Source organism: Sorex fumeus, unplaced genomic scaffold, assembly GCF_029834395.1.
Source record: "Sorex fumeus unplaced genomic scaffold, SorFum_2.1 ptg000125l, whole genome shotgun sequence".
Classification (NCBI taxonomy): Eukaryota; Metazoa; Chordata; class Mammalia; order Eulipotyphla; family Soricidae; genus Sorex; species Sorex fumeus.
In genome coordinates this window covers 181,372-207,182 of record NW_026606182.1, presented here as the reverse complement: position 1 = coordinate 207,182, position 25,811 = coordinate 181,372, and the positions used below count along the sequence as shown (strand labels likewise).

Sequence of the window (25,811 nt, the reverse complement as noted above, 5' to 3'; positions counted from 1 at the left end):
TGCTGAATGCCGTCGGGAGTCTTTGCCCTGTGGAATGGGCCGTGGCCCATCCCAGGATCTACTGATGCCTCAGGGGTCCTGCTCGGGCAGGGGGTAGGCAGAGCCGAGAGGCAGGATGCTCCCACCTCCTGGGCAAGGAGGTGTCAGCCGTGCGGGACACGCAAGGGTCTTTGGACATGGAGGCAGCTGCGAATGGAACCGTCCCTTTGTATCTCACTTCCTGCTGTTCCTGAAGGCGGTGACATTCCCGACCAAGAACGAGAATCTGAACAGAATGATTGCGGCTGTTGTTGTTGTTATTGTCTGGGTGAGGCGCGAAACCTTCATCTGGAAGCCGATGATGACCGGAACTGCTCAGCGGAGACCAGAGGGGCAGGGGGCAGGGATGGGGAGGGGTGGGGTGGGGGGAGGAGCAAGAGACAAATCTGGATCTGCTGGGCGCCGCTGCTGGTGGGGGCTTTTGTTATTAAATTATATGTACAGAAATTTACAGGATAAATTAAAATCTAAGATCCGGAAGAGTTAAATACACATAATTAAAACATACATTCACACGCACACATAAATAAATCTAGACAAGAATCAGGTACTCTTTTTTTTGTTTTTTTGTTTTCTGTTTTCTTTTTTTTTTTTTGCAGCTGACTTGCGTGTGGAGGAGGGCAGGACCACTGTGGGCCTGCCCACGGCGGGGCAGCCTGTAGGATGAGCTCAAAAGTTCAAAAGTCACGCTGCGGAAAGTTCATCTTCCATCACCAACACAAAGTAGCCCAACGGTGAAGCCGGGAGGCCTCCGTGGCGGAGGGGCGATCCCGGGCGCGGGATTTCTGCTAAGTTTCCAGAGGCCCCTTCCAGGCGCCAGCAGCTTTAACCTCCCGGGTGTTCGATGTGGACCGGGCAAACTGGGTGATGCCATGGCTTCTGCGGGGGCTGCCTCGGTACCAAGGATCCCGACCGGGTTTACGACACGGACACTCGTGTGGCAGGAATCAGGACGAGCCCCTCCGCCCCAGCTCAGCCCCCCGGCCTCCTGGGGTCACTCTGAATGGCAAAGCGCTGTCCTCGGTACCTGCAGCTCATTGGCACCTTCCCATGATCTTTCCTATCACACTGAGGACTGTGAGACAGGTAAGGCAAATGGTCAGTGATGGGTCTGGAGGTACCACCGAGTCTCAGGGGAAAAAAAAAAAATCACATTCTAGCCCGTCCGTCAGGAGTTGCTCGTGGCACCCGGAACAAGCTCCGCCCCCCCACGGCCCCCAAGTTACACTGATTTTTAAGGCAGAAATATCCACCACAGAAGAAAAAAAAAAAGAATCTGACAACCCTATTCAGGCCAAGGTTTTCTCTTGGCTAAATCTTTTGCCATTTCATACAATTATTAAAAGCAAAGTAGTAGTTACAGTCCTATGTATATATTACACATTATATGTGTGTGTGTGTATCTACATATAAAAATTTAAAACCAAGCCCCAGAGGCCAGCGAAGGGGTCTGGAACAGTCACATACACAAACCAGCACTGGGTGGGGCGGGCTCCCGTCACAGTCCCGGCATGATGTACGCGATGTTGTCGAGCGTGTTGGACTGCAAGACAAGGCAGAGGGGGGTCCGTCGGAACACACTTCTACCTGAGCTCCCCGAGCGGCGGTTCTGCGCACAGGACCAGCCGAGAAGGCGGAGGGCGAGACGCAGGGTGCTGGCACCGCTCAGGCGGGCCTCGCTTGCAAGAGGGGGTGGGAAACGCGAGCGGCAGCACTGCTGCTGCTGCAGAGGGCTCTGTGCCTCCCTCCAAGGAACCGTCTGGGCGCGGCATGTGTTCCAGCTCCACTGGGCGCTGGCGAGCACTCAACACCGTGGTGGGCTCAGGTCCCAGGGAGCAACGCACGAAGCGGGAGCCGGGTGCCAGGAAGCTACACGCGTCAGGGCCTGGCCAACAACCACCCTCCCCCCACCCCATAACACAAACACGCTCATGCGTACACACACACACACAAACACGCGCACACACACGCACACACTCACACATGCTCACACCCATGCACTCACATGCACACACACATACACTCACACATGTTTACACATACACACACTCAACTCACACGCATGTGCACATACACGCACTCACATACATGCTCTCTCTCTCTCACACACACACACACTCTCTCTCTCTGTCTCTCTCTCTGTCTCTCTCTCTCTCTCTTTTATAAAAGAAAGACACAGGAAAACTCACCAAGACCTGCTTGGGGCAGCCGTTCAATTCAGGTAGTTGAGTGGTGAGACACGCCAGGGGGCCGAGGGCACAGATGATGGAGTCCAGCAGCACAGACAGGCTGCCAGACACGGCGACCATGCCCTGCGGAGGGGGGCAGCTGAGCAAGGGGACGACCCACCCCTGCCCCAGGCTCCCCCGGGCCGGGGTCGCTCACGCTGCTCTGTAAACCTGGGCGACCCTGTGAGAACTCAGCAGGAACAGAAGGGATCTGCCGACTGTGTGTGTGTGTGTGTGTGTGTGTGTGTGTGCCACAACTAGACTCGAGCGTTCTCATACCTACTTGAGCGCTTGAGCATGTTCATGTGTGTCTGTGTATGGTGTTGAGTGTGATGTGTGTTTATGTGTTGTGTGCGTGTGGTACAAGTGAATGAGAGCTTTCTCACATCTACTAGGGTGAGTGCTCGAGTATGTTCATGTGTGTGTGTGTGCGTGCGCGTGTGTGTGGTGCCACGACTGAATATGAGGTTTCTCATGCCTAACAGGGTGACCGTTCTAGCACGAAGCCACTTCCACCACCTGGGACAGTTGCTCCCACAACTCTCCTAAGTTGCTTAAGAAAGAAGGCCCGCAGTGCAGGAGAGGCTCCCAACCCATCGTCCCCTCTCAGAGACCTGGGAGCAGTCACTTAACAGCAACTCCAGCCCTCGAGGGCTTTGGGGAAGACATGTGGAGATCAAGTATGTAGAAGAAGTCATTTTCTGCTTTCTTTGCACTCAGAGACTCAGAGACCAGCCTGGTGGTGCTCAGGGGAGGGAACTGGAGGGGATGCTGGGGACCGAACCAGAGTTGGCCGTGTGAAAGGCAAGTGCCTGACCTGCTGGACTGTCTCTCTGGCACCAGAAGTAATTTTTTTCTTTTTGCTTTTTGGTCACACCCGGCGATGCACAGGGGTTATTTCTGGCTCTGCACTCAGGAATTACTCCTGGAGGTACTCAGGGGACCCTATGGGATGATGGTGGGAATTAAACTCGGGTCGGCTGCGTGTAAAGCAAACGCCCTCCCCGCTGTGCTATCACTCCAGCCCCCAGAAGTAATTTTCTTGCCTTTTTTTGGGTTCCTTTTGGAGTGCCAGAGATTGAACCCAGCGCCTCACACAGACAAGGCCGGCCCTCGACTACAAAGCCATGTCCCCTAGTTGTTTTCTTTTCATTCCTGCAAGGACAGCTCCCTCGCACTCACCACCAGGGTCAGTAACCCGCATGCCAGCCTTCCCGTGTAGCACACACCCCTCCACAGGGGCGGCTGCCTAGAGAAGACGCCAGCAGTCTCTGGGAGAGACGTGCATTTGGTTCAGCTCAAAATCCCCACCTTGGATCCCGTTCAGATTGCGTGTGCGTGTCTTGGTGACTCCCAGCGCCTGTCGCCAGCCTGCCGCCAGCCCCCCCAAGGATCGTGCCCCAACCGAGCGCCGGCACGAAGCAGAGCGCCGGAGAGAAGGAGCTCTGGGCTGCTGTGCTTGGGCTGCCGCGGCGGGCAGGTGGACGGACGGGCGGCTGGCCACGCTGGGTCCCTGAAGCCCGCACTAACGGCAGCTGCCACCAGTGGCGATCAGGCGCAGGAAGAGGCAGAAGGGGCTGGGGAGACAGCGTGCCAGGCTCCAGACTGGAGCAGGGCCAGGGTGCTGCACGCAGGAGGACCCGGTTCAATCCCCGGCATTGCCTGGGGCACGGAGCCAGGAGGAGTCCCCGAGCACTGCCAGCTGCGGCCCCCAAACCAAAAGAAAGAAACACGCGGTGCGGGGGGCGCCGGCGAGGTAGTACGAAGGTTAAGTCACGCCAGGTCACGACCGGACTCTGCTTCGGCTGCTGGTCCGGTACCACGCACGGTCCTCCAAACACCGCGAGGCAGGTCTCCTGGGCACTGCGGGGTGCAGCCCCAGGACAGAAATATAGGACTCGAGATGCCGCCTGGCACACGTGAGCCTGACGGCTATCGTGACACCTAACGTCCTTTCTGCCTCCGGCTCTGTGCCCCCCTGTGCATCGCTGGGTGTGACCCAAAAAGCAGAAGGGAGGCCACTTGGGCTGGTCACAAGCGGATGGGCAAAGTGGTAACAGCCATTTAGTCCCTTTCGGCTTCAGGTACCCAAGCTGGAGATGGGCAAATGACGTCAGTCCAAGTTCCTTCAAGTAGCGACCCAACCCAGGTGGCAAGCAGGCTACAGGTAAACGGCAATTGCCTAGGCACGGACCCATTCTGATGGGCATTCTAAAAACGAAGCCTGTGCTCATGATATACCAAGGACACCAGGGTGAAGAGAAGGACCCATTTAAGTACAAAGAGAAGGCAAATGACAGCGTAAGTGCTTCACAGAAATGGCAAAAATGCGGGAATACTTGCAAATGATTCAGTCTAGGGGGAGAGTGGCCAAAAGGGCGGATGGAGCATTACTAGTGGGCACGCGGTTTCTTTGGGGTTGGTGAAAATGTTCCGAAATTCCATAGCAGTGCCTGGTTCACAACTGTGTGAATATACTGCACTGTAGCGCCGTCCTCCCGTTGTTCATCGATTTGCTCGAGCGGGCACCAGTAACGTCTCCATTGTGAGACTTGTTGTTACTGTGTTTGGCATATCAAATATGCCACGGGGAGCTTGTCAGGCTCTGCCGTGCGGGCGAGATACTCTCGGTAGCTTGCCAGGCTCTCCGAGAGGGATGGAGGAATCAAACCTGGGTTGGCTGCGTGCAAAGCAAACGCCCTACCCGCTGTGCTATCGCTCTCGTTACTGAATATACTAACACATATACTAAATGCTATATTTAAAAAAGGTATGTACGTTTCATGCTATGCTATGTACATTTCATCTTAGCAAGAATGTTAAAGTAAACCAAGAATCTTGAAACTTGGTCCCCTTTTTTCTGGTCCCTGGGTCCATGTAACTCGCGGTTCCAACTTACAGGAACTGGCTTGTTTAAGTCCCTAATCATGGAGACATTCTATCTTTCCAGTAAAATGCTAAGATCGCAATGACAGGAAGCCAGGGGGAAACTATTCCGAGTTCCTACTCAAGTTCTTGGCACGGTGCCTAGGGACTCAACAAATCAACCGGGCGGAATAATCTATCAGGGAAAATCTAGAACAAGGAAGGTGAAAGAAAACAAAACAAAACAAAACACAAATTTTTACTTTTACCTTTTTAGGAAGTATAAGACTGTGAACATGACAACCAAGAATCCCATAAATATGTTCTGGGAAATTTCTAAGTCCATTCACGTATTTGGGTGCACGCGAAAGTATATTATTTATTTAGAAGCTGCCCAACTTATTTGGATGCTGGTCTGAGAATTTACACAGAGCGTCATCTTCCGTGGTCTGTGACATTTTATTTGTTGAATAATAAGGCAGCTTCCAGGGCCAGAATGACAGGACAGGGGTGAAGGCACCCGCTTTGCAAGCAGCCAATTCTGGTGAGGTCCCTCGTCACATGGTCCCTCGAGCTGCTTCTACGAGTCTCCCTGAAACCCCTGAGCACAGAGCTCGTAATAGTACCCTAGGGCTGCCAAATGTGGCCCAGGTCCTACCCCCTCTAACTCCCAAAGAGAAGTGAAGAGTTCCCAGTTTTGGGCTTAAAAGACAAACCAAAGCAAAACAAACCAAAAACACTTTGGTAGCGTAGTATGATTTCTCTGCTGAAATGAAATACTCTTAAGATCCAGTGAAATATGGAAACACTACAACACGGAGTTAGCCAAGGAGGGAAACTAAATCTGAAATGGAACACGACGCCTCTGGAGATTCAGAGGTTCTGAAACTGAAGCTTGAAAGAACAACGCTCTCCCTCGGGCACCCGGCAACGTAAGATTCAAGTGCAGAATAATGAAGCGTGATCTCCCTATTTGCGACTTATTTTTCAAGCTGAGAACTCTTAATCCCCTCTACAACTGAACCTGCCTATTTAAGACCTGATTAGAAATGCACAGGTCCGAGACGCCAAACTCTTCTAAGGAAAAAACTATCAAAACTTTCACGGGGTCTTCACTTATCTTTCCTCTTGCACTTCGGGAAAGACAGTCTAGGGTTCCATGTCAATTATGTTCTAATAAAACTTGGAGGGGCCAGAGAGCTAGTGCAGTGGGTAGAGCACTTGCCTGGCATGGAACCGACCCGAGTTCGATCTCTTGTACCCCCGATGTTCTCCTGAGCCCCGTCAGGAGCGATCCCTGAGTACAGATCCAGGAATAAGCCCTGAGCCAACGTTGATGGGCATGGCCCCTTCCTCCGAAAAAAAGAGTCGAAGTCGTTTTCAACTCTTTATGAGCTACTCTTTCAACCAGATGGAATCAGTATAAACCCTGAAAGCCAGCAGATGGATTCGAAGCCTCTAGATACTTCAACTAGCAGGAATCCTCTCTAACACTGCGTCTAGAGTAGTCCAGCATTGACACTCTGTGGGAGGATGGCCTATAGAGTGACAGGACTCGCAGTCCATGAGAAGCCAGAGTACTCCAGCACCAACTCTCTGCGGGAGGATGGCCTGCAGAGTGAGTGACAGGACTTGTAGCCTATCAGAAGCCGGAATACACCAGCACCAACTCTCTGCGGGAGGATGGCCTACAGAGTGAGTGACAGAACTCACAGCCTATCAGAAGCCGAAACCGCAGCCGGTTGGTACTCACCTCCGTTTCCTGCAGGCGGTGGCCAATGAGGCTCAGAGATTCTCCCAACAGCTGGAGGTGAGCAGCGACATCAATGGGCTCAGTCTCAGGGGCTTTGGCGGGTGAGGCAGGTAACAGCATGGTGGTGGGCGGGGATTTCTTCTGGGGCGAGAGCACTCCTGCGGAAGAGGCTGCGACCAGGAGAGGGGGAAAGGGAGCGAAATCGAACTGGTCTATAGCTCGGAGCACTCAAACGACATCTTTCCGCATTCTCCCTTCCCGTGAACTGTCTCAGGCGCTAGCACGATGATGGCCTGAGGGCCGCAACTGGCCCATGACCTATTTTTAACATTTGTAAAAAGGTGGTAGAAACGACACAGAATATAGGACAGGCCTGAAACACTCACTAGCTTTTCTTTCTTTCTTTTTTTTTTTTATCAGTTTTTGTTTTTTTGTTCACACCTGGCAATGCTCAGGGCTTAGTCCTGGCTCTGCACTCAGGAAATTACACCTGGTGGTGCTTGGGGAACCCTTGGGACGCCAGGGACTGAACTCGAGTCGGTTGCGTATAAAGGCAAACCCCCCACCCCCATTGTCCCATGACTCTGGCCCTTCACAAGCTCTTTACAGAGAATGCCGACTGACTTCTGCCTTCCATTTTTATTTTTATTCTTTTTTTTTTCTTTTTGGGTCACACCTGGTGATGCGCAAGAATGACTTCTGGCTCTGCACTCAGGAATGACCCCTGGCGGTGCTCGGGTGACCCTATGGGATGCTGGGAATCGAACCCGGGTCGGCCGCGTGCGAGGCAAACGCCCTCCCCATTATGCTATCGCTCCAGCCCCTGCCGTCCACTTTTAAAATTCCTCTAATAGTCAGAGAACAAGACCTGAGCAGAAGATCTGCTTCTACCTGGGGCTGCTCTCTGGGAATCCGGGGAAGGAGGCCAGTCGAGAGCTCAAGGGACAGGGGGAGAGGAGGGGCAGGGATGGGGCCATTACCTTTCCCGCGCAGCGCGCCCTCGGAGCCGGACGCTTTCCTCTTCACAGTGGTGGCTTCGGCTTTGTTCTGCTTGTGCTGGAGATACTGAGCTTTCTGCTTCCAGATCTGCGGTATCAGGCCAGGTGGGAGGGAAGGAAAAGAAACTTGAAAAGGACGGAACTGTCAAGAGGAAAGACAGGTAAGAAGAGCATGGGGGGGGAGGGGCAGGCAGAGGGCGAACTGGATCGGGGCCTGCTGTGATCACAGCAGCGGCTCAGCCTAGGACACAGGACAGTCCTCAGGGCTCCTGGCCTGCTGGCTCCCAGAATATTCCAAGGGCGGGGGGGCGTTGTGTGTTAGGTGAAAACCGAGACCAGAGGGCTCAAGAGTTGGGGGGGTGGGGGAGGTGAAGGGTACAGGAAGAAAACCAGGTCAGGTCAGAAGGGACCCCCGGGCAGAAAAAAGACAGTGGAATTGATTAGTTTAGAGTGTTCTGAAAAACTGGACCGACGAAATAAATGTCTGTGTGGTTTCAAGAGTGTTTTTCTCATCACTGGCTAGTAGGGTCAGAGGGCGATTGACCAGAGACTCAAGACTGGGGCAAAAAAAAAAAAAAATTACTGGAACTGCTTTATCTGGGTGAGGAGACCCCCCTAGGAAAGACGGTCACTGCGATCGCAAGGCCATCTCCCTTCCTGCCGTCGAGTGAGATGGACGATGTGGAGATCTGCCACTGCCAGTGACCACTGACACGAGGGCGGCCGCACCGTGTGACAAGCTTGGCAGCGACGGCTGAGGACGGCCACCTGCCCGCCCTGGTCAGCACCTGCAGTAACTAGGAAGAGGCTGACCAAGGAGTCCCCAGGAAAAGATTCTGACCGCAGCCCAAGTCTTTTGGCTCCACGGTAATATTAGTGGGGGAAAGAACAGGGAGAGGAAAGCCAAGCTCCTCTGTAGCCAGATCTTCCCCGAGGGTGGAGGCTGGCACCGGCCAGTGCCTTCCGTGCCCGGCTAAGCCACTCCCCAGGGCCCCACTGTGCAGTGTGGTTTGGCTGGGAGTCTGTAGGAGACCATAACTGGAAAGGCACACAGCCATAAAATAAAAAGTGTTTGTTTTCGAAGGTGTACTTACCAGTTTGTCCTTTTCTGGTAGCTGCTTCCACACCTCAGCCAATTTTTTACTCAGCTCCCCAAAATCTGAGAGTTAAAAAAAAAAAAAAAAGTCAATTCAGGAAAAACTGAAACCATGAACGAAACAGGAGCTCCAGGAGAATGAAACCGGGGAAAGGGTTCTGCAGACTGGATTTTAAAAGCACAGAATCATGGGGCTGGAGGAGACCGCTTGCCTTGCATTCAGTCGACCTGGGTTCGATCCCCGGCATTCCATATGGCATCCCATAGCCCCCCAAGCACTGCCAGCAGTGATCCCTGAGTGCAGGGCCAGGAGTAAGCTCTGAGCGTCGACAGGAGTGCCCCCCCGACCTCCGCATCCCCCAATAAATAAAAGCACAAAATGCTATTTATTAGAAAACTGAACTGGAGCCTCTCACTGTTGTTCTTTCCTATGGGGAGAGGGGACCCTTCAATAGAGTGTATCAATGTGGGTTCCAGAAAGCATGTCAGGAATAACGCTGACAAAAGATCTGCGACCGGGGGCCGGAGTGATAGCAGAGCAGGGAGAGTGTTTGCCTTGCACACGGCTGACCCGGGTTTGATCCCCACTATCGCATTTGGTTTCCCAAGCACCGCCAGGAGAGATTCCTGAGTGCAGAGTCAGGAGGAACCCCTGAGCCTCGCTGGGTGTGACCCAAAAAGAAAAAAAAATAGATCTGTGACCACTGTGGAACTTTGTGGGGCTCAGAACCAAAGGCTTTGCCCAGAGCACCCCAGAAACCACCCTCCAGGTGCCATGATGCAGAACCTGCATTTATTCAGCAGGGTCAGGCTCCCCAGGGTACGCTCTGGTCTTTTTGGTGCCTGCCAGGGGCCTTCAACAGCCCTGGTGGGGAGGTCAGGAGGGGGCCCGGCCCGGAAGGCTGACCGCCGAGAGTCACAACAGAGACGGGCTCGTTCCTCCCACCTGCTCCCTGGGAGGGACAAACTGGCCTGTGACAGCGCTCTCGCTGTGACACCATCCCTGAGGGCAGCCGGACTACCTGGTGCTGTTTGACCATGTTGGACTCAGTTTCCCAACTCCTCAGGGCTGAGAGACAGGGCTGGGAAAGCCTGTTTCCTCCCTGACAGCCAGTGGCACTGGGGGTGGGGAAGGGAACGGGCCCTGCAGTGCTGCGGGCAGGAACGAAGTGGGAGGAGGAGGAGCTGGGTGGACACGTGTGTGCTCTTACCGATGCCCGGGTGGTCGGCCACGATGCTCACGCGGTACTCCTTGCAGAACACCTGGTAGGCGGACATGTTCTTCTTTTTGGGCTGGTCGCACAGGAGAAAGAAGAACAGGGTAAGGGTCCACGCGCACCGCGCACCGGCTGGGGCACCCCGAGCTGGTGGTCGAGAGGGCAGAGAGCGACTTTCTCCCAAGGCAGCCGCCAGAATTCTGACACAAGATCACTCTCTGCAGTGCTGGGAATGGAAGGGCCATGGCTCTACCACTGAGGAACATCCCTAGTCCTAGGTGGGCCAGGCTCTGGGCCATATCTGGCAGTGATGGGGGGTGTGTGTGTGTGGGGGGGGGCAGCCCCAATGCTCTGGGGAACATGTCATGTGGAGGATTTAACCTCAGCTCCCACAGACGAGCTCGTGGACACCCACTGACCCATCACTCCCACCCCGAAAGCAAAAGTGCAGCTACATGACAGTGATTTGTAAAGCGCTTCCTTCCTACACACAATCCCTAAGTGTAGATCAGTCTTTTAGGTTTTAGATAGGTCTAAGTTACATAGGTTGGAGCGATAGCACAGCGGGTAGGGCGTTCGCCTTACAAGCGGCCAACATGGCCGACCCGAGTTGGATTCCTCCGCCCCTCTCGGAGAGCCCGGCAAGCTACCGAGAGTATTCGATATGCCAGACACAGTAACAACAAAGTCTCCAATGGAGACGTTACTGGGCCCGCTCGAGCAAATCGACGATCAACGGGAGGGCCTTTACCTTTACCTCGAGCAAGTTACATACCGTTTCTCTCTCCTAGGGCTGGACTTTGGGGGGCAGGGCGAGGGTGCGAATGCCCATTTAAATGCTTTAAAATTAAGAACGTTGGGCTGGAGCAATCGTCCAGCAGGTAGGGCCTTGCCTTGCATCCTATCTGGATTCAATTCCTGGCATCCCATAAAATCCTCCGAGCACCACCAGGGGTGATCCCTGAGCGCAGAGTCAGGGGTAAGCCCTGAGCACCACTGGTGGCCCCCCCCCCCACCAAACAATAACAATTAAACAGGAACCGCATAATTTCCTCTGAAACCTTGGGGCGAGAGGCCAAATCTACATTCTGTTTGTTCTGCTCATTTCTTTTCTTTTCTTTTCTTTTTTTTTTTGCTTTCTAATGTGGACATTTTCCGGATCCGGCATTCACTATTACTTAGAGTTCGTTGTTATCTTGCTACTCAGTCTTTTGGTTCTATGTGGTAAGCAAACACATAACTGAAGACAGTTCTCTGAGAGCTGATGTGAGTGAAATCTCTTTCACATTGACACCGGGCTCTGCACCCCTTGAAGCATGGTGATGCTTCACTGTAAAACATCAACTACAAAACGAGACGTGATTTTCAGCGACCACAGGACAGACTTGCATGTGAAGGGGAGTTCAGTGAAGAACATATAAAACAAAGGGCTCTCTTAGAGCCAAATTTGCCACAGGCTTTATAACAAAACTCACGTGAGAAAGCATCATCTGTTAAGTATCTCTGTTTGAGAAGGCAGGAACTCTGAAAAACTGCAGATGACTTTTGTCCAACAACTAAGCTATGCAGAACATCAGAATAACCACAGTAACCACAGAGACCGGAATAGACAGCCTGACTTCCAGGGCTCATGGGCCAGAGAGAGGAGGAAAAAAATACTGCTTCCTTCTAGAGAGAATTACTATAGGAAAAGGAAAACAATCCTCGTAAAATATCTATCTACAGCTGGAGGGATGGTACCGCGGGTAGGGCATTTGTCTTGTACGTGCCTGACCTGGGTTTGATGCCTGGCATCCCACAGGGTCCCTGAGCACTGTCAGGAGTTAGGCAGAGCCAGGAGAAACCCTAAACGTTGCCAGGTGTGGCCTAAGAACTATCCAATCAACCAACCCACCCCAGAACAAACCTTTATCTAATGAACTGAGATGTTTTCAGTAAGGCTTCCTGAAAACTTCATTTGAGGAGCTGGGGTGATATGTACATCAGGGAGGGTGCTTGCCTTGCATGCAGCTGACCCAGGTCCAGGTTCAATCCCCGGCACCCCAGATGGTCCCCCGAGCACTGCCAGGAGTGATCCCTGAGCACAGAGGAAAGTATTCCCTAAGTAATGTTGGGTGTGGTCCAAAACCAAAAAAAAAAAAGAAAAAAAAGAAAAAAAATCAAAACAACTTCATCTGAAAATATCCAAGTATAAGAATCAGTTCTCCATCTCCACCGAACTGCGTTCCCTCTGGTCCTGCAGTTACTGTAACGACACGAACAATTAGTGTTGAAAATCTACTGGGAATATCTGCTGGCCTTTTTAAAAAGTGGGCGTTTTGGGCCAAAAATGAACCAACAGAGTCCTGCCTGGGGGATTCCGAGTGGCACCATGGTTTGCATTTGCCTAAGTGCCCTCAAACACTTTATTCAGCCAACGCGGTCTGCACTGTTGCTTTCATGAATTAACGACCCTCAAAAGCCAAAGACCTGCCAAGAGTGATGATGATAAAAACACCCGTGTGGTAGGACCCGAGTTCAATTTACAAAGGAAATGTCACGGTGAGGAATGAAAATACTTTTGGAATACCTTTCAAACGGAACAACTATGAATGAGAATGAACACGCCTTCAGAAATTTTAGACTCTTCTTTGGTGTGTTTGACTCTTCTTTTGGTTGTCATACTTGACAACACTCAGGGACTGCTCTCGGCTCTGCACTCAGGAATCACTCCTGGCAGTGCTCTGGGGACCATATGGGATGATGGGGATTGAACCCAGGCCGTCCACGTGCAAGGTGAGTGTCCTACCCACTGTACTATCACTCTGGCCCCTAATCTCCCCTTTTAATTCAGATTCCCCATACCTCGGACCTTGATTACCCCTGTGAAGTCACTTTGCTTTGTCACGTTCCGTGAGAGTGGCCGTGGCAGCCTAATGCTGGAGTGTGGACATGGACTTGTGGAGTGTGAGGTGGGGAGTGGGCGCCATTCTGCAATTCTCTCCACCACCGATGACCAGTGTCCACCACTGAGTGAAACACTAATCCACATTTTACTTAGTGGGAAACTGAAACAGGAATAAATATACACACACATAGCCTTGGCAAAAAAAAAAAAAAAAGGCGCTGGATGTCATTCTCTTCATTATGTATCTAGAGCTGCACTGTTACCCAGTAAATAGATGATCCCACGTGCAGTACATCTTTATAATTAGGGACTTATTATTCCCTAGTAATTCAAGTCCTTGGTGAGAGTAGTTGAGAGGGGTCAGCAGGCGGGTTTGGGTTGAATATTTGACCGTTTGACAAGGTTGTAATTAGACGTTCCGTGTCGGATTGGGCTGTGTGACTCCTTTGGCTGTGGGCTTTCCACTTTCTCTCTCATCTATCCTAAAGAAAAATTTTATTTTTTAATAAATTTTGTGTGATGAATAAATGGAAGGGCCTTCTGGTTATGGTGTAAAGGCAGTTTGGATTTTGAGTTCAAGCTATCGAGAGCCTTGTGGGATGGAGATCCGTAACCTTTTGCAGTACTGAAGGGCAAGCTTGAGGAAAACACTGCAACTCCTTGCAGGTTTAGGGTGTGGCTGGTGAACTGTGAAAGCTCTCGACACACACTCCTTCCAACGCCCTCTTAATACTGACGACATTGGTTCTGAGCATTTCCGGGAGTGATTCCTGAGAGCAGAGATATGAGTAAGCCCCGAGCATTGCTGGGTGTGGTCCCCACCCCACGCCTCAGGCCCCCAAAGGGGAGATTATCCTGAGCAGACCGGACCTTACAGCTAAGTCCTTAAGAGGGACATGAGGCAACAACAGGCCAACTCTGTCATGCTGCTGAATTTGGATAAAAACAAGCTGCAATGAGTTTGACAACTTTTTTCTTTCTTTTTGGGTCACACCCGGCAATGCACAGGGGTTCCTCCTGGCTCTGCACTCAGGAGTTACTCCTGGCGGTGCTCAGGGGACCCTATGGGATGCTGGGGATCGAACCTGGGCTGGCGGTGTGCAAGGCAAACGCCCTCCCTGCTGGATTATAGCTCCAGTCCCATTGACAACTTTCGAGGAACGAACAGGCTCAGAGCTCAAATGAGTTTCCAGTAACTGGCTGGAAGACCTTAACCCTCAGGTTCAAAGCCGGGCAGACCCCACGGCTGGGTCTGGTGAGCCACAGAACGGAGGATCTGTGGGGCACCCTTAGGGGGTTTCCGGGCTACGGGGCCACAGGGGAGGAGTGGCCACTGCTTCGAGGGCAGCTATCACGCCACTGTGAGAACACTAGGAGCTCTTTCCTACTCACTCTGTACTTGGCAAGACAGACGTAGCACCTGTTAAAAGCCAAGGTGAGTTTTCCAAAAACAGAGACTTTTGGTGAAGGGTAAGAGGAGATCTTCTGCTCTAATGCTGATCCAGGCCCTGGATCGCAGCTGCCCACAGAAGTAGGTCCTGCTTGTAGGAGGCCGCTTTCAGACACATCACAAAAGTGAGTGCCCAGTGCTGGACAGTCTTTTTAGTAACTTAGTAGCAACTTCAGGCACCAAATGCTCTAGTGTTTTTAACTAAGTATCTTCTTCTTCTTCTTCTTCTTTTTTTTTTTTTTGCTTTTTGGGTCACACCCAGTGATGCACCGGGGTTACTCCTGGCTCTTCACTCAGGAGTTACTCCTGGAGGTGCTCGGGGGACGATATGGGATGCTGGGAATCAAACCCGGGTCGGCTGCATGCAAGGCAAATGCCCTACCCGCTGTGCTATCGCTCCATCCCCTTCTTTTTTTATTTTCCAAAAGGTTACACCCACTGGTGCTCAGGGCTTACTCCTGGCTCTGCTCAGGGATCACTCCTGGCAGGGCTCAGGGGACCATGTGCGGGTGGCAAAAATTGAAGCCAGATCAACCGGGTTCATGGCAAGCATCCTAGTTGCTGTACTATCACTCCAGCCCCTCTCTTCCTTTTCTTTCTTTCTTTTTTTTACAATCTGACGGCACTCAGGGCTCACTCCTCACAGTGCTCAGGAGACCCTATCTGGTGCTGGGAATAGAGCACGGATCATCTGCATGCAAGCAAGGCAAGTATCCTACCCGCTGTACCATATCTCCAGTCCCAAGACCCCCGTATCTCAAAACCCCTTTTACATCCTTATTACCTATGGCTTTATGGTCACAGGTGGTTGACATTCAGAGCCGCTGCGGGGGTGGAGGGGAGCAAGAAGTGAACAGGCAAAGTGGTGAGGAAAAGAGAGAGGAAAGTACTTATGCACGGGAGAGATAGCACAGGGGTGTCTGCCTGGCACAGCTGACCCAGAATGGGCCCCCAGTGTCATATGGTCCCCTAGCGGCACTGGGAGCAGACACCCCTCCCCCTCCTCCAAAAAAAAAGAAGGAAAAAGAAAACAGTATTACAAGTCAATCTCACCGGTAACAATCGAACTCTTCACAAAAAGCTACTCTTTCAACAATTTGCAACAAGTGAAGGAGCTGCCAGTTACAATGTAACATGTTGCTTTAGGGCCCCTGCCTTCCCCTTAAAGCTGCAGGATCAGGATCAGCCACACCCAGAGTGCTTGAACTTCTCTCGAGGCCCCCCCCCCTCCCCCCCCCCCGAGAATCCGCAGGAGGTGAGCTTCCCCTCTCCCTGTGACTCGGACCCAAGACCTTGTTTTATTTCCTTGGCGTTTTGGGCCCCACCTGCGGCGGTATAGGTTCACTCCTGGTTCTGTGTTCCGAGATCACTCCTGGAGATGCTCGGGGGAACCACCCGGGGTGCCGGAGGTTGAACCTGGGTTGGTCCCGTGCAAGGCAAGCGCCCTCCTGGTCTACTATGGCTCTGGCCCCAAAGCTTTCAAATTTTAATAATTCGAAGCGGAAATCTTTTCACTGCGGCTGGGCTGTACTCGGCGTTTACTCCTGGCCCTGTGCTCAGGGATCATGGGGCTGGGATCACATACCTGACGTTCTATCTCGCTTTAGAACCTTACTCGGAAATCTCTCTAAAACGTTCCTTATGCTTTGCTTTCTCTTGAAACAGTGGCGACTAGGGTTGAAACGCTTTTGATAATGTTCTTTTTTTTTTTCCTTTTTGGGTCACACCTGGCAGAGCACAGGGCTTACTCCTGGCTCTGCACTCAGGAATTACTCCTGGCGGTGCTCAGGGGTCCCTATGGGATGCTGGGAATCGAACCCGGGTCGGCCGCGTGCAAGGCGAACGCCCTCCCTGCTGTGCTACCGCTCCAGCTCCGCTTTCGATAATGTTCTAAGAGCAGGTATTCTAGAATCAGAAAAGCCAGCGTTCCAACATCTGTCAGTCACTTCACACGCCTCTGCGTCCGGGGAGAAGTCTTCTTCTCCCTTCCCTGAACATCTTCATGGGACACACTGATGAGAAATATTCCTCATGGACGCTTGTGAAAATTCACCATGTATTTCATGGGAAAAACAGTGCAGAGCTTAGAACGTATTAAAAAATAAGGGTTAAGGAATTGTCGGCACCTATGTTTTACATGTGGGGCTGTTGGTCTCTCAAGCGTGTGACCCACCTCAGCTTTAAACTGTCAGGAGGGTGTTTGCCTTGCACGTGACCCACCTGGGTTTTATCCCCACGAGCCCATAGCGTTCCCCCAAGTGCCAATAGGAGTGACCTCTGAGTTCAGAGCCAGGTGCAAGCTCTGAGCACCGCTGGGTGTGGCCCCCAAACCCAAAACCATACTTAAAAAAAAAATCTGTCTGTCCCCCTATGTTCGTGGTTCCTTTTGCAGCAGCCGAGGGCGAATGTTCGCCAGTTCTGTTCTGGGTTCCTGCTCCCTCTCACACACTCATCTGATTAACGCACACACTCAGTGCCTAGGCCCCATTTCAACTGTGCTACTGAATTCTTGGTGTGGCTTTTTCCACGCTCCCTGAGGCATCCCTGAGTGATCACAGAAACGGAAATGGAACTGCATGCTCAGCCAAGCAGCCTGCAAAGCCCCAGTTCCCAGGTGTCCTGGGTCCGTGGGCGCGACTGGAGTCTCCAGGTGGCCCTGGATCTGCCACAGGGCGTGGGTCTCGGTCTGATGCGCTCCAGGCTGACTTCCTGAGGCGCCGCGGACACGCATGGAGTCGGGTCTCCCCACAATGTCAGCACACGTGCTCAAGGCAGGCAGAGGTAAATACTCCACTCACGGGGACCCCAAATGTGGGTGGTCGCCTCGGCTGATGCTCCATAGCCCTGCAGGGAGACCGCTGCCCCCTGCAACGTCCCTATCCGGTTGGGGCCCAGGACTTACAGGACCTGAACATGTGTGTCCGCAGGACCTGCTCTCAACACCAGCATGCCGCCTCTTGGGCTTGTTGAATTCTGGGGGGCCACACATGGTGAGACTCAGGATCACTCCTGGCAGTTTCAGGGTGGGGTTGGGGAGGGAACCCGGACGTGGGGGGGGGGGCGCCCTGCTGTCCTCGTCGCACGTGGGTCGAGGCTAGCGCAGGGAGCCCCCTCTACCGATGAGAACTACAAAGGACTGTCCTGACTTCAGTTAAGGTCATTCTACCAGGGGCTGCAGCGATAGTACAGCAGGGAGGGTGTTTGCCCTGCACGCGGCCTACCTGGGTTCGATTCCCAGCATCCCATAGGGTCCCCTGAACACCACCAGGAGTAATTCCTGAGTGCAAAGCCAGGAGGAACCCCTGCCAGGTGAGACCCAAAAACCAAAAACCAAAAAAAAAAAAAAAAAAAGGAAAAAAAAAGAAGAAAAAAGTCACTCTACCAGACGGAGAAAGAGGAACTGCAGGGAAGAAGCAGGGCGCACAGGAAGTGATGCGGCCCCAGACGGCCGTGGGGGCAGAGGTGGGCACAGGCGCCTGAGCTCCTGAGGAGGAAGCACAGAAGGTTCAAAGGCTCCCTGGTGCAGGGAGCAGAGCTGGACGTAAGCAGGGAAGGGGGAGGGAGAGGGCCAGAAAGAAACCAGAGCTGCTGGCCCCAGGGGCGGGCACTGGCCAGGAAGGGCAGAAGGGGGTCCTGGGGGATGGTGCCAGGAGCTTCCCACGGGAGGAGGCTCCGTCAAGCTGGTCAACTCTGCACCACACCGGAACAGCAAGTGGTGCATCGGAGCCCCTCAGAGTCGGCGGGTTTCACTGGAACCTTCCCTCAGGCTCTCGCTGATGAGGCTGCCCGCCCCACTGACCATGGATTCCTAGAGTGGACGTGCTAGGACAAGCAGGATCTGAGGGTACGTAGCATTCCCTGTTCACAACACCTGGCGGTGTGCAGGGCTTCCTCCTGGCTCTGTGCTCAGGGATCACTACTGCTGGGGTGGGGGTGGGGGGAATCACACGGGGTGCCGGGAATCGAACCCAGGTCGGCCACATGTTAGGCATGCGCCCTACCTGCTGTACTATCACTCGGGCCCTAGCAATTTTCAAGGAAAGAAATTAAACAAACCAAAGCCCCCAAACTTAGTTTATGCCTATCCAGTTCTTTTCTGTTTTGTTTTGCTCAGAGACCACTCCTGGAGGGGCTCAGGGACGGACCACAGGAGGGACCGGGGATTAAACCCAGGTCGGCTTTGTGCAAAGGAAGAACTTTAACCCCTGAACGATCTCTCCGGCCCCCATCCAGTTCTTTATGTTCACAGAGTTCTTGAACTCAGCAGGTAGATTCAGACCTTTTTTCTCAGGTGATCTAAAAGTTTGTGTTTAGATATTTATATACAAATATTCTCTTGAAAGGCTCCCTATTAGGGGAAATATAATTTGTACCTCAATTAGACAAAACTGTCATTCCCCAATTCTAAATACAGTGGATGTTCTCTTTCTTTGGGAGGTTTTCTTTGTGCGGGGCACGAGGGGGAGGTTCTGGGACACAACCGGAAATGCGCAGGGGTCACTCCTGGCTCTGTGCTCAGGGGTCACTACTTGTGTTGCTCAGGGGACCACTGGGAATCAAACCCGGGTCGGCTACATGTGAAAGAAGCACTCTACCCACTGGACTCTCTGGAAGCGTTTTCTTTTGGAGAGTGTCACCTCATTTCCTAGAACTATAATCCCAGTTCAGAACAGCTGAGCCTAGGTGACCAAGTTATGATTTCTCCTCCCCCAACCCCTTCCTACCCTTCTGAATTTCCAAAAACAGTTAAGTCACTTCGACAGCAGGGGAGACGTTTCTGTCGGAACGGACACAGTCACCACCGCAGAAAGCAACAGCTGCCCCAGACGATTCGCAAACAAATCAAACCAAGGCAGCTGATGTCTCATTCCCACCTTCCCCCCCGGGAGTGGGGAGCCCCCGAAGATCTGGAATGATGCCTGGCGGCCCTGAGCATCGACGGGAGCACCGGAATGATGAAGGACCAGGCGAAGGACGTGAAAAACGTCCCAGAAAGCGGCCAGCAGCTTGAGCCGTTCGCTGAGCTCAGCCTCCTAATTTGAAAGGTCTGCCCTCTCCCAAACCTTCCTTGGTGCCTCAGAACTGCCCAGGGAAGAAACGGCTGCTGAGTGGAAGGAAGTGGGCATGGATCCTTCTAGGAATTCAAGGCCCCAGTGAAAACAAACTCCTGGCACCCCACCCCTCCCCCTGGCACAAGCAGAGCACAGTTCTATGAAGGGAACGCCTAAATAACGAAGATCGTGCCTGTGTCCATTAGACTCGGCCCCTGGCAACATGGAATAGCTGAAATCCCTCCCACACGTCCCTCTCACCCGGCTTTGGTTCTCAAGGGCGCGTTTCTATGGCTCAAAAACTCAGGGCACTACTGTCAAGGCAAAACCTGCTTCAGCCCTGACCCCCCTGTATTATTATTATTACTTGCTTTCTTGGGCTGGAGCGATAGCACAGCGGGTAGGGCGTTTGCCTTGCATGCGGCCGACCTGGGTTCGATTCCTTTGCCCCTCTCGGAGAGCCTGGCAAGCTACCGAGAGTATCTCGCCCGCACGGCAGAGCCTGGCAAGCTCCCCGAGACGTCTTCAATATGCCAAAAAACAGTAACAACAAGTTTCACAATTTGTTGTGAGATGTTACTGGTGCCCGCTTGAGCAAATCGATGAACAACATCTTCATCGGAGGGAGGACAGTGGCTACAGGACAGTGCTACAGTGCTACGTGCTTTCTTGGTTCACACCCAGCGATGCTCAGGGGTTCCTCCTGGCTCTGTACTCAGGAATTACTCCTGGCGGTGCTCGGGGGACCCTATGGGATGCTGGGAATCGAACCTGGGTTGGCTGCGTGCAAGGCAAATGCTCTCCCCGCTGGATTATTGCTCTGGCTCCTCTTATTATTATTTTTTAAAAAGCTGCTTCACCAAAAAACAAAGCAACAAACGCACACCCTTTTACCTTTTCTCCTCTCTCCCGGTCTCGATCTCTGTCCTCCTTCTTCTTTTTCTTCTCGCTGTGTCCATCTGTGTGGAGGCCAGGGGGCGGGGGTGGCGGCGGGGGGTGGCGGCGGGGCGCTGGGAGGGGGCCCGGGGGTCAGCGCGGCCTCGCTGACAGGGGCGGGTACGGCGGCGCCTGCTGTCGCAAGTCCCAAGCTCCTCTTGGCCTTGGCGTGCCGCCTCTCGCGGTGCCTGTCCTTGTCCTTGTCCTTTTTCTTTTTGCTCTTCTTGGACTTCTTCTTCTTCTTGATCTCCCGGTACGAGTCGTCGATGACCAGCTCGCCGGCCTCCAGCTCGGCGCCCGAGGAGGACGCCGACTCAGCCAGGCCGGGGTCGAGCCCCGGGAGGTCCAGGTCGGCCCGGTGGGCATCGGGGAACGGCGGGGCATCGGAGGCCGAGGAGGAGCCGCCGCCGCCGTCGGGGCCGGGCGAGGCGTGTGGGTCCGAGGGCGAGCGGTGCTTCCTGCGGGCCGCCTTCAGGAAGCTGGACAGCTCCGGTGCCAGGAGCAGCGGCCCCCCGGGCTCGTCCCGGGCTGCCTTCTTGGGGGGCTTCTTGGCGGCGGTGGCAGCGGCGGCCTGGGGCGCCGTCGGGTAGGGAAAAGGGTCCTCGTCCCCGGGGCCGCCGCCCTTCTCCTGTGGCGAAAGGATCAGCTTCATCTTGAGCCCGTCGGGCTCCCGCAGCGTCAGGGTCTCGGTGTTCACGTAGAGGGGCTTCATCTTCTTGGACCGGTGGGCAGCCCCGTCGTCGGGGGGCGGCTCCCCGCCGCTGCTCTTCTTCCGGTGGTGCTCCCGCCGACTGTCCGAGTGGCCGGGGGTGCTGGGGGGCTTCTCCCCCACCTTCCTGGCCAGCGGCTTGGCGCCTGGGGCCAGCGGGGACGTGATGGCTTTCAACAGGTCCATGGCCGTGTCGGTGGCGGCGGTGGCAGCAGAGGAGGAGGAGGAGGAGGAGGGTGGGCTGGACCTTTTCTTTTTCTTCTGTGATGATTCCAAAGGCGAAAGATCTAGAGACAACCGGAAGAGGTGACGTCCATGTGACAGAAGGCCACTTCCGGCCAACCCGCTTTCTCTCTCTTTCTCTTTCTCTCTCTCTCTCTCACCGAAAGCACCCAACTAACGTGAGGAAGAGCCTCGGAGGAATGATCTGAGGGGAGGCCGGGGGGAGGCCAGGCCCTGTCCCTCTGCCTCCGAAGAGCCGTCCGGCCACTGCAGCCGTGTCCTCTTCGCCGCGTCTTCACAGGCGACCCGAGAGAACCAACCAACCCGGCAGCACGGACTGCGGCGGGTCCCGACCACAGTGCAGGTGGAGCAGCGCAGGGCAGACCCGGTTCTCTGCGCGGGGCGGCGGGGGTCCGCCTCTCCGGTCACGGCTTAACCTGCTCTCCCGAGGAGTGACCCCCGGGGGGGTGGGGGCCACCGGGCCCAAGCCCACACACGGCAGAAGGGGGGGAGCTAGATAACAACGGGCAGCGAGATAAGTGGATGATCGGAGGGGGAGAAGGAACCTGGTACCTGGTGTATCACAAATGAAGACTGTGCTCGTATGCTGAATCCTCCAAATTACCAGCCCTCCACCTCTCTCCTCCTCCACTCTGGTTTACCGGCACTCAGAACCAGAACCACTGTCCTGTTAAATAGGCCACTGCGTCAGCAACATCTGCATCCCTTTCCCCTACCCGACTCCAAGAACCGGGGCCGAGCTGCGTCCGCCCCGCCCGTACCTCCATAGTAGTAGTCGTCGTCCGAGCAGTGCTTTCGCTTCTTCTTGTACGCGTCCGTCCCCAGGAAGTAGAGCTCGCTCTCCTGGAACCAAGGACAGAGGACAAGGGCCGTGAGCGGGGCGCCGGGACAGAGGCAGCCTGGAAACCCATCTTAACGCTTTTCTTTTTCTTTTCTGACTCGGGGGAAAAATGGGGCAAAAACACAGGAGATAATAATAATAATAATAAAAAAAAGACACAAACAAAGGAATGTTTTTCTTAACATACTATTTGAAAAAAAAGAAAAACTTTCTTCAAATATTAAAAATTGGGGGCTGGAGCGATAGCACAGCGGGGAGGGCGTTTGCCTTGCATGGGGCCGACCCAGGTTTGATTCCCAGCATCCCATATGGTCCCCTGAGCACTGCCAGGGGTAATTCCTGAGTGCATGAGCCAGGAGTAACCACTGTGCATCACTGGAGTGACCCAAAAAGCCAAAAAAAGGAAAAAAAAAACCAACTTTCTTCAAATATTAGAAATTGGGGGCTGGAGCGATAGCACAGTGGGGAGGGCGTTTGCCTTGCACAGGGCCGACCCGGGTTCGATTCCCAGCATCCCACTGGGTCACCCGAGCACCGGCAGGAATCATTCCTGAGGGCAGAGACAGGAATGACCCTTGTGCATCGCAGGGTGTGACCCAAAAAGCAAAAAAAAATTAACTTTCCCTACTCGAATGTTCAGAATTTACCTTTAACTTCTTCTTGGAAGAGTTCCTGACCTGAGCAGCGATTTCTTCCTCTTCCCTGAGGAAATCTTTGTAAGAGCGCTTCTTCTCGCGCTGGCTCCGGCCGGCCGCAAGCCCTATGTCCTCGAGGCTGTGATCCCCATCGAAGCAGTCTGGGTGGCGTGAGGTGCCGAGGGGAAAGGGAAGGAGAGAGCCCCATAAGCCGAGAGGTCCAGCACCCACCCCCGGCCAAGCGGCAGCCCCCTCCACTTCCGAATTTAAAGCGCTGGTTTCACTCAGAGTCCATTGCAATACAGGCTACATAGGTCCGAGGGGACAGGGGCATTTTCTGCAAGATGTAGCTGCAAAGAGAAGGCTCAAACCTGGAACCTGCAATGCTTCCAGGCTATGCAAAGGCCCCGGGTGCGTCCTCGGACTTGGTTTCTTAGCTGTGATTTGGCGGGTGGAGGGCACAGGCTCGCAGAGGGAGGGCTGCAAAGAATAAGGGTGGGCGCGCTGGGCTGCTCTGCGGTGTGTGTGTGTGTGTGGGGGAATCGCCCCCAGACGCTACAGACTTAAACTGAGGACTCTCGTGTCGGTCGGGACCCTGTTCTGGTCTAGGTGTCCACAGGCCTGGTGCGGGGGTGGGGGGGTGGGGGGGGTGGGGGGGGCGGGGTGGAGGCTGAATGTCAGGGGGACACTCTGGACCGTCATCGTCTGGGAGTGCAGGCCGGGGCGGCCAGTCCTGGGCTCGAATCTCCACAGGCCACCAAGGGCCGCAGAGGACACCCTCTGGGGAAGGCTTTTTGGGCTCAGGGGCCATACCTTCTTTCTTCACGGAGTCATCATAAGCCATGGCGGTCCTGCAGGGCCTTGGAGAGGGTCACTGCACGCCGGCTCCTCCCGTCCACGGGCCCGGGTCTGAGAAACAAAGAAGGAAAAACCTTCCTGTCACGTGAAATCATACCGTCCAGGAAGTGCCATAAAGAATAAAAAGGAGCGTTCTTGCTAGCTCTCTACTCTGTCTTGAAAGACCCTGCAGGGATCTCAAACCTGTAGGAACTGCACTTAGGTTTGATGTGAATGGATTCAGGAATCCAAGTTGGTGTTTGGAGAACAGAAATATCTCCTCCCCCCCACCCTAAAAAAAAAAAAAAAAGAGCCAGTTCAAAATTAATGAGTATTTCTGAAGTGCCAATAGAACTGACACCAAGACAGGGTGAAAACAGACAACTGGGGCTGGAACGATAGCACAGCGGGCAGCGTGTTTGCCTTGCACTCAGTCGACCTGGGTTCGATCCTCAGCATCCCACTTGGTCCCCCTAGCACCGCCAGGAGTGATTCCTGAGCGCAGAGCCAGGAGTGACCCCTGTGCATCACCGGGTGTAAACCCAAAAGCAAAAAACAACAAGAAGAACAAAAAAACCCCAAACACCAAAAAACCAAAAATAGACACAGCATCAGAGGAATACATTTAACCAAGGTTGCCGACAGAGAGAGAGAGAGAGAGAGAGAGAGAGAGAGAGAGCGCGAGCAGGTTGCAAAGAGGGGCAGGTCATACCTCACATTTGAGACTACACAATCCTACCACCTGAACTGAACACCAAGTGAAATCCAGAATACTGAGATTTCAGCAGAATGATGAAGTTATTGGCTACAAAGATTAGTGCCTGAGTCCTGGTATGTGTTTGGCTGTGGGTCTGCTCAGAATTACAGGAGGGTGCAGACCCACGGTTCTTTTTATTGGATGGCCATGTGTACGGTTAAGTCCATTTTCAAGCCTGGCAAGGGCTGAAGAGAGGAGCAGGCAGGGTGCTGGCCGTGTACAGTCAAACCGGGTCCAATCCCTGTCATTCCAGAGGGTCCGTCCTCTGAGCACTGCCCGGACCGATCCCCAAGCACAAAGTCAGGAGGATGGCCTGAGCATCTAGGGGTGTGTTCCAAAACAGAAGGTATTAAAGGCTAGGCAAAATGAGGGAAAAATTATTCTTTGCCTGCTGGTGTTGAAATCTTTGAAACAGTTAAGATTTTTCACTAAACTGAAGAATTACTCCAATTTACACGGTCTAATTCTTGTTTTGACTTTGTTACTATTCGTCTGTTAGCATCAATTTATATGTCCATTAGAAAAAGAAAACTTTGAGGATGCACAGTCAGGTCAAGCTCTGCAAATACTGAGACCAGGAACTGTCAACCACTGTACAGAAAAGTCTCGCCAAGGAATGTAGAAATTACAAACTAATGATATTAAAAGTGCCTCCACCAGCTACTGAAATTCATAAAGTCAGATATGTTTGGCTAGTTATTTAAGTGTTGTTTTCCCTTTACTACTATAATGGAATTTTAAAAAGCTACTTCTTCAATAAGATACTGCCAACCCTTTTACATAGACATATCACTTTCAGAAAAAGTGAATTTGATTAACAAGAGGAACAGTCATAAATTACATTTTAAAGCGGGGGGGGGGGGGGGCGGGAGACTTAATTGCATAGATAAAATACAACGCCCAGATACACCAAGTTGAGAACAAGGAAAAGCAGCAGAATGAAGGAAAAGAAATTGACTGGGTTATTAATTTTTTAGTTTTCTTTGGTTTCTGGGCCACACGTGGTGATGCCTGGGGTTACACTCAGGGATCACTCCTTTAAAAGCACTCCTGGTGCGATGCTCATGGGACCATATGTAAAATGCTGGAGATTGAACCTGGGTGAGTTGCATGCAAGGTAAATAATGCCTTACCTACTATACTCTCCCTCCAGCCCATGGACTGGATTACTTAAAAGCTAAACAGAACTGCTTGCTCAAAGAGCCTTTTGGTCTCACAGAGAACTATGAAGAGGCAAGTTCAGCCTCAGATGGAAATTACTGTCTTTCC

General features: G+C 53.2%; 1 protein-coding gene across 1 annotated transcript; it reads right to left on the bottom strand.

Annotated features, from left to right (window-relative positions):
• Window positions 1-1,490: 1,490 nt before the first annotated feature.
• Window positions 1,491-23,859, bottom strand: HMGXB4 (HMG-box containing 4). The gene is given in 11 exon segments (XM_056137517.1): window positions 1,491-1,582; window positions 2,229-2,351; window positions 6,886-7,055; window positions 7,866-7,971; window positions 8,978-9,042; window positions 10,191-10,272; window positions 20,479-20,587; window positions 20,589-21,516; window positions 22,234-22,315; window positions 22,961-23,109; window positions 23,762-23,859. Coding segments are annotated over 11 exon segments (1,890 nt in total). The 5' UTR covers window positions 23,793-23,859; the 3' UTR covers window positions 1,491-1,537.
• Window positions 23,860-25,811: the final 1,952 nt, after the last annotated feature.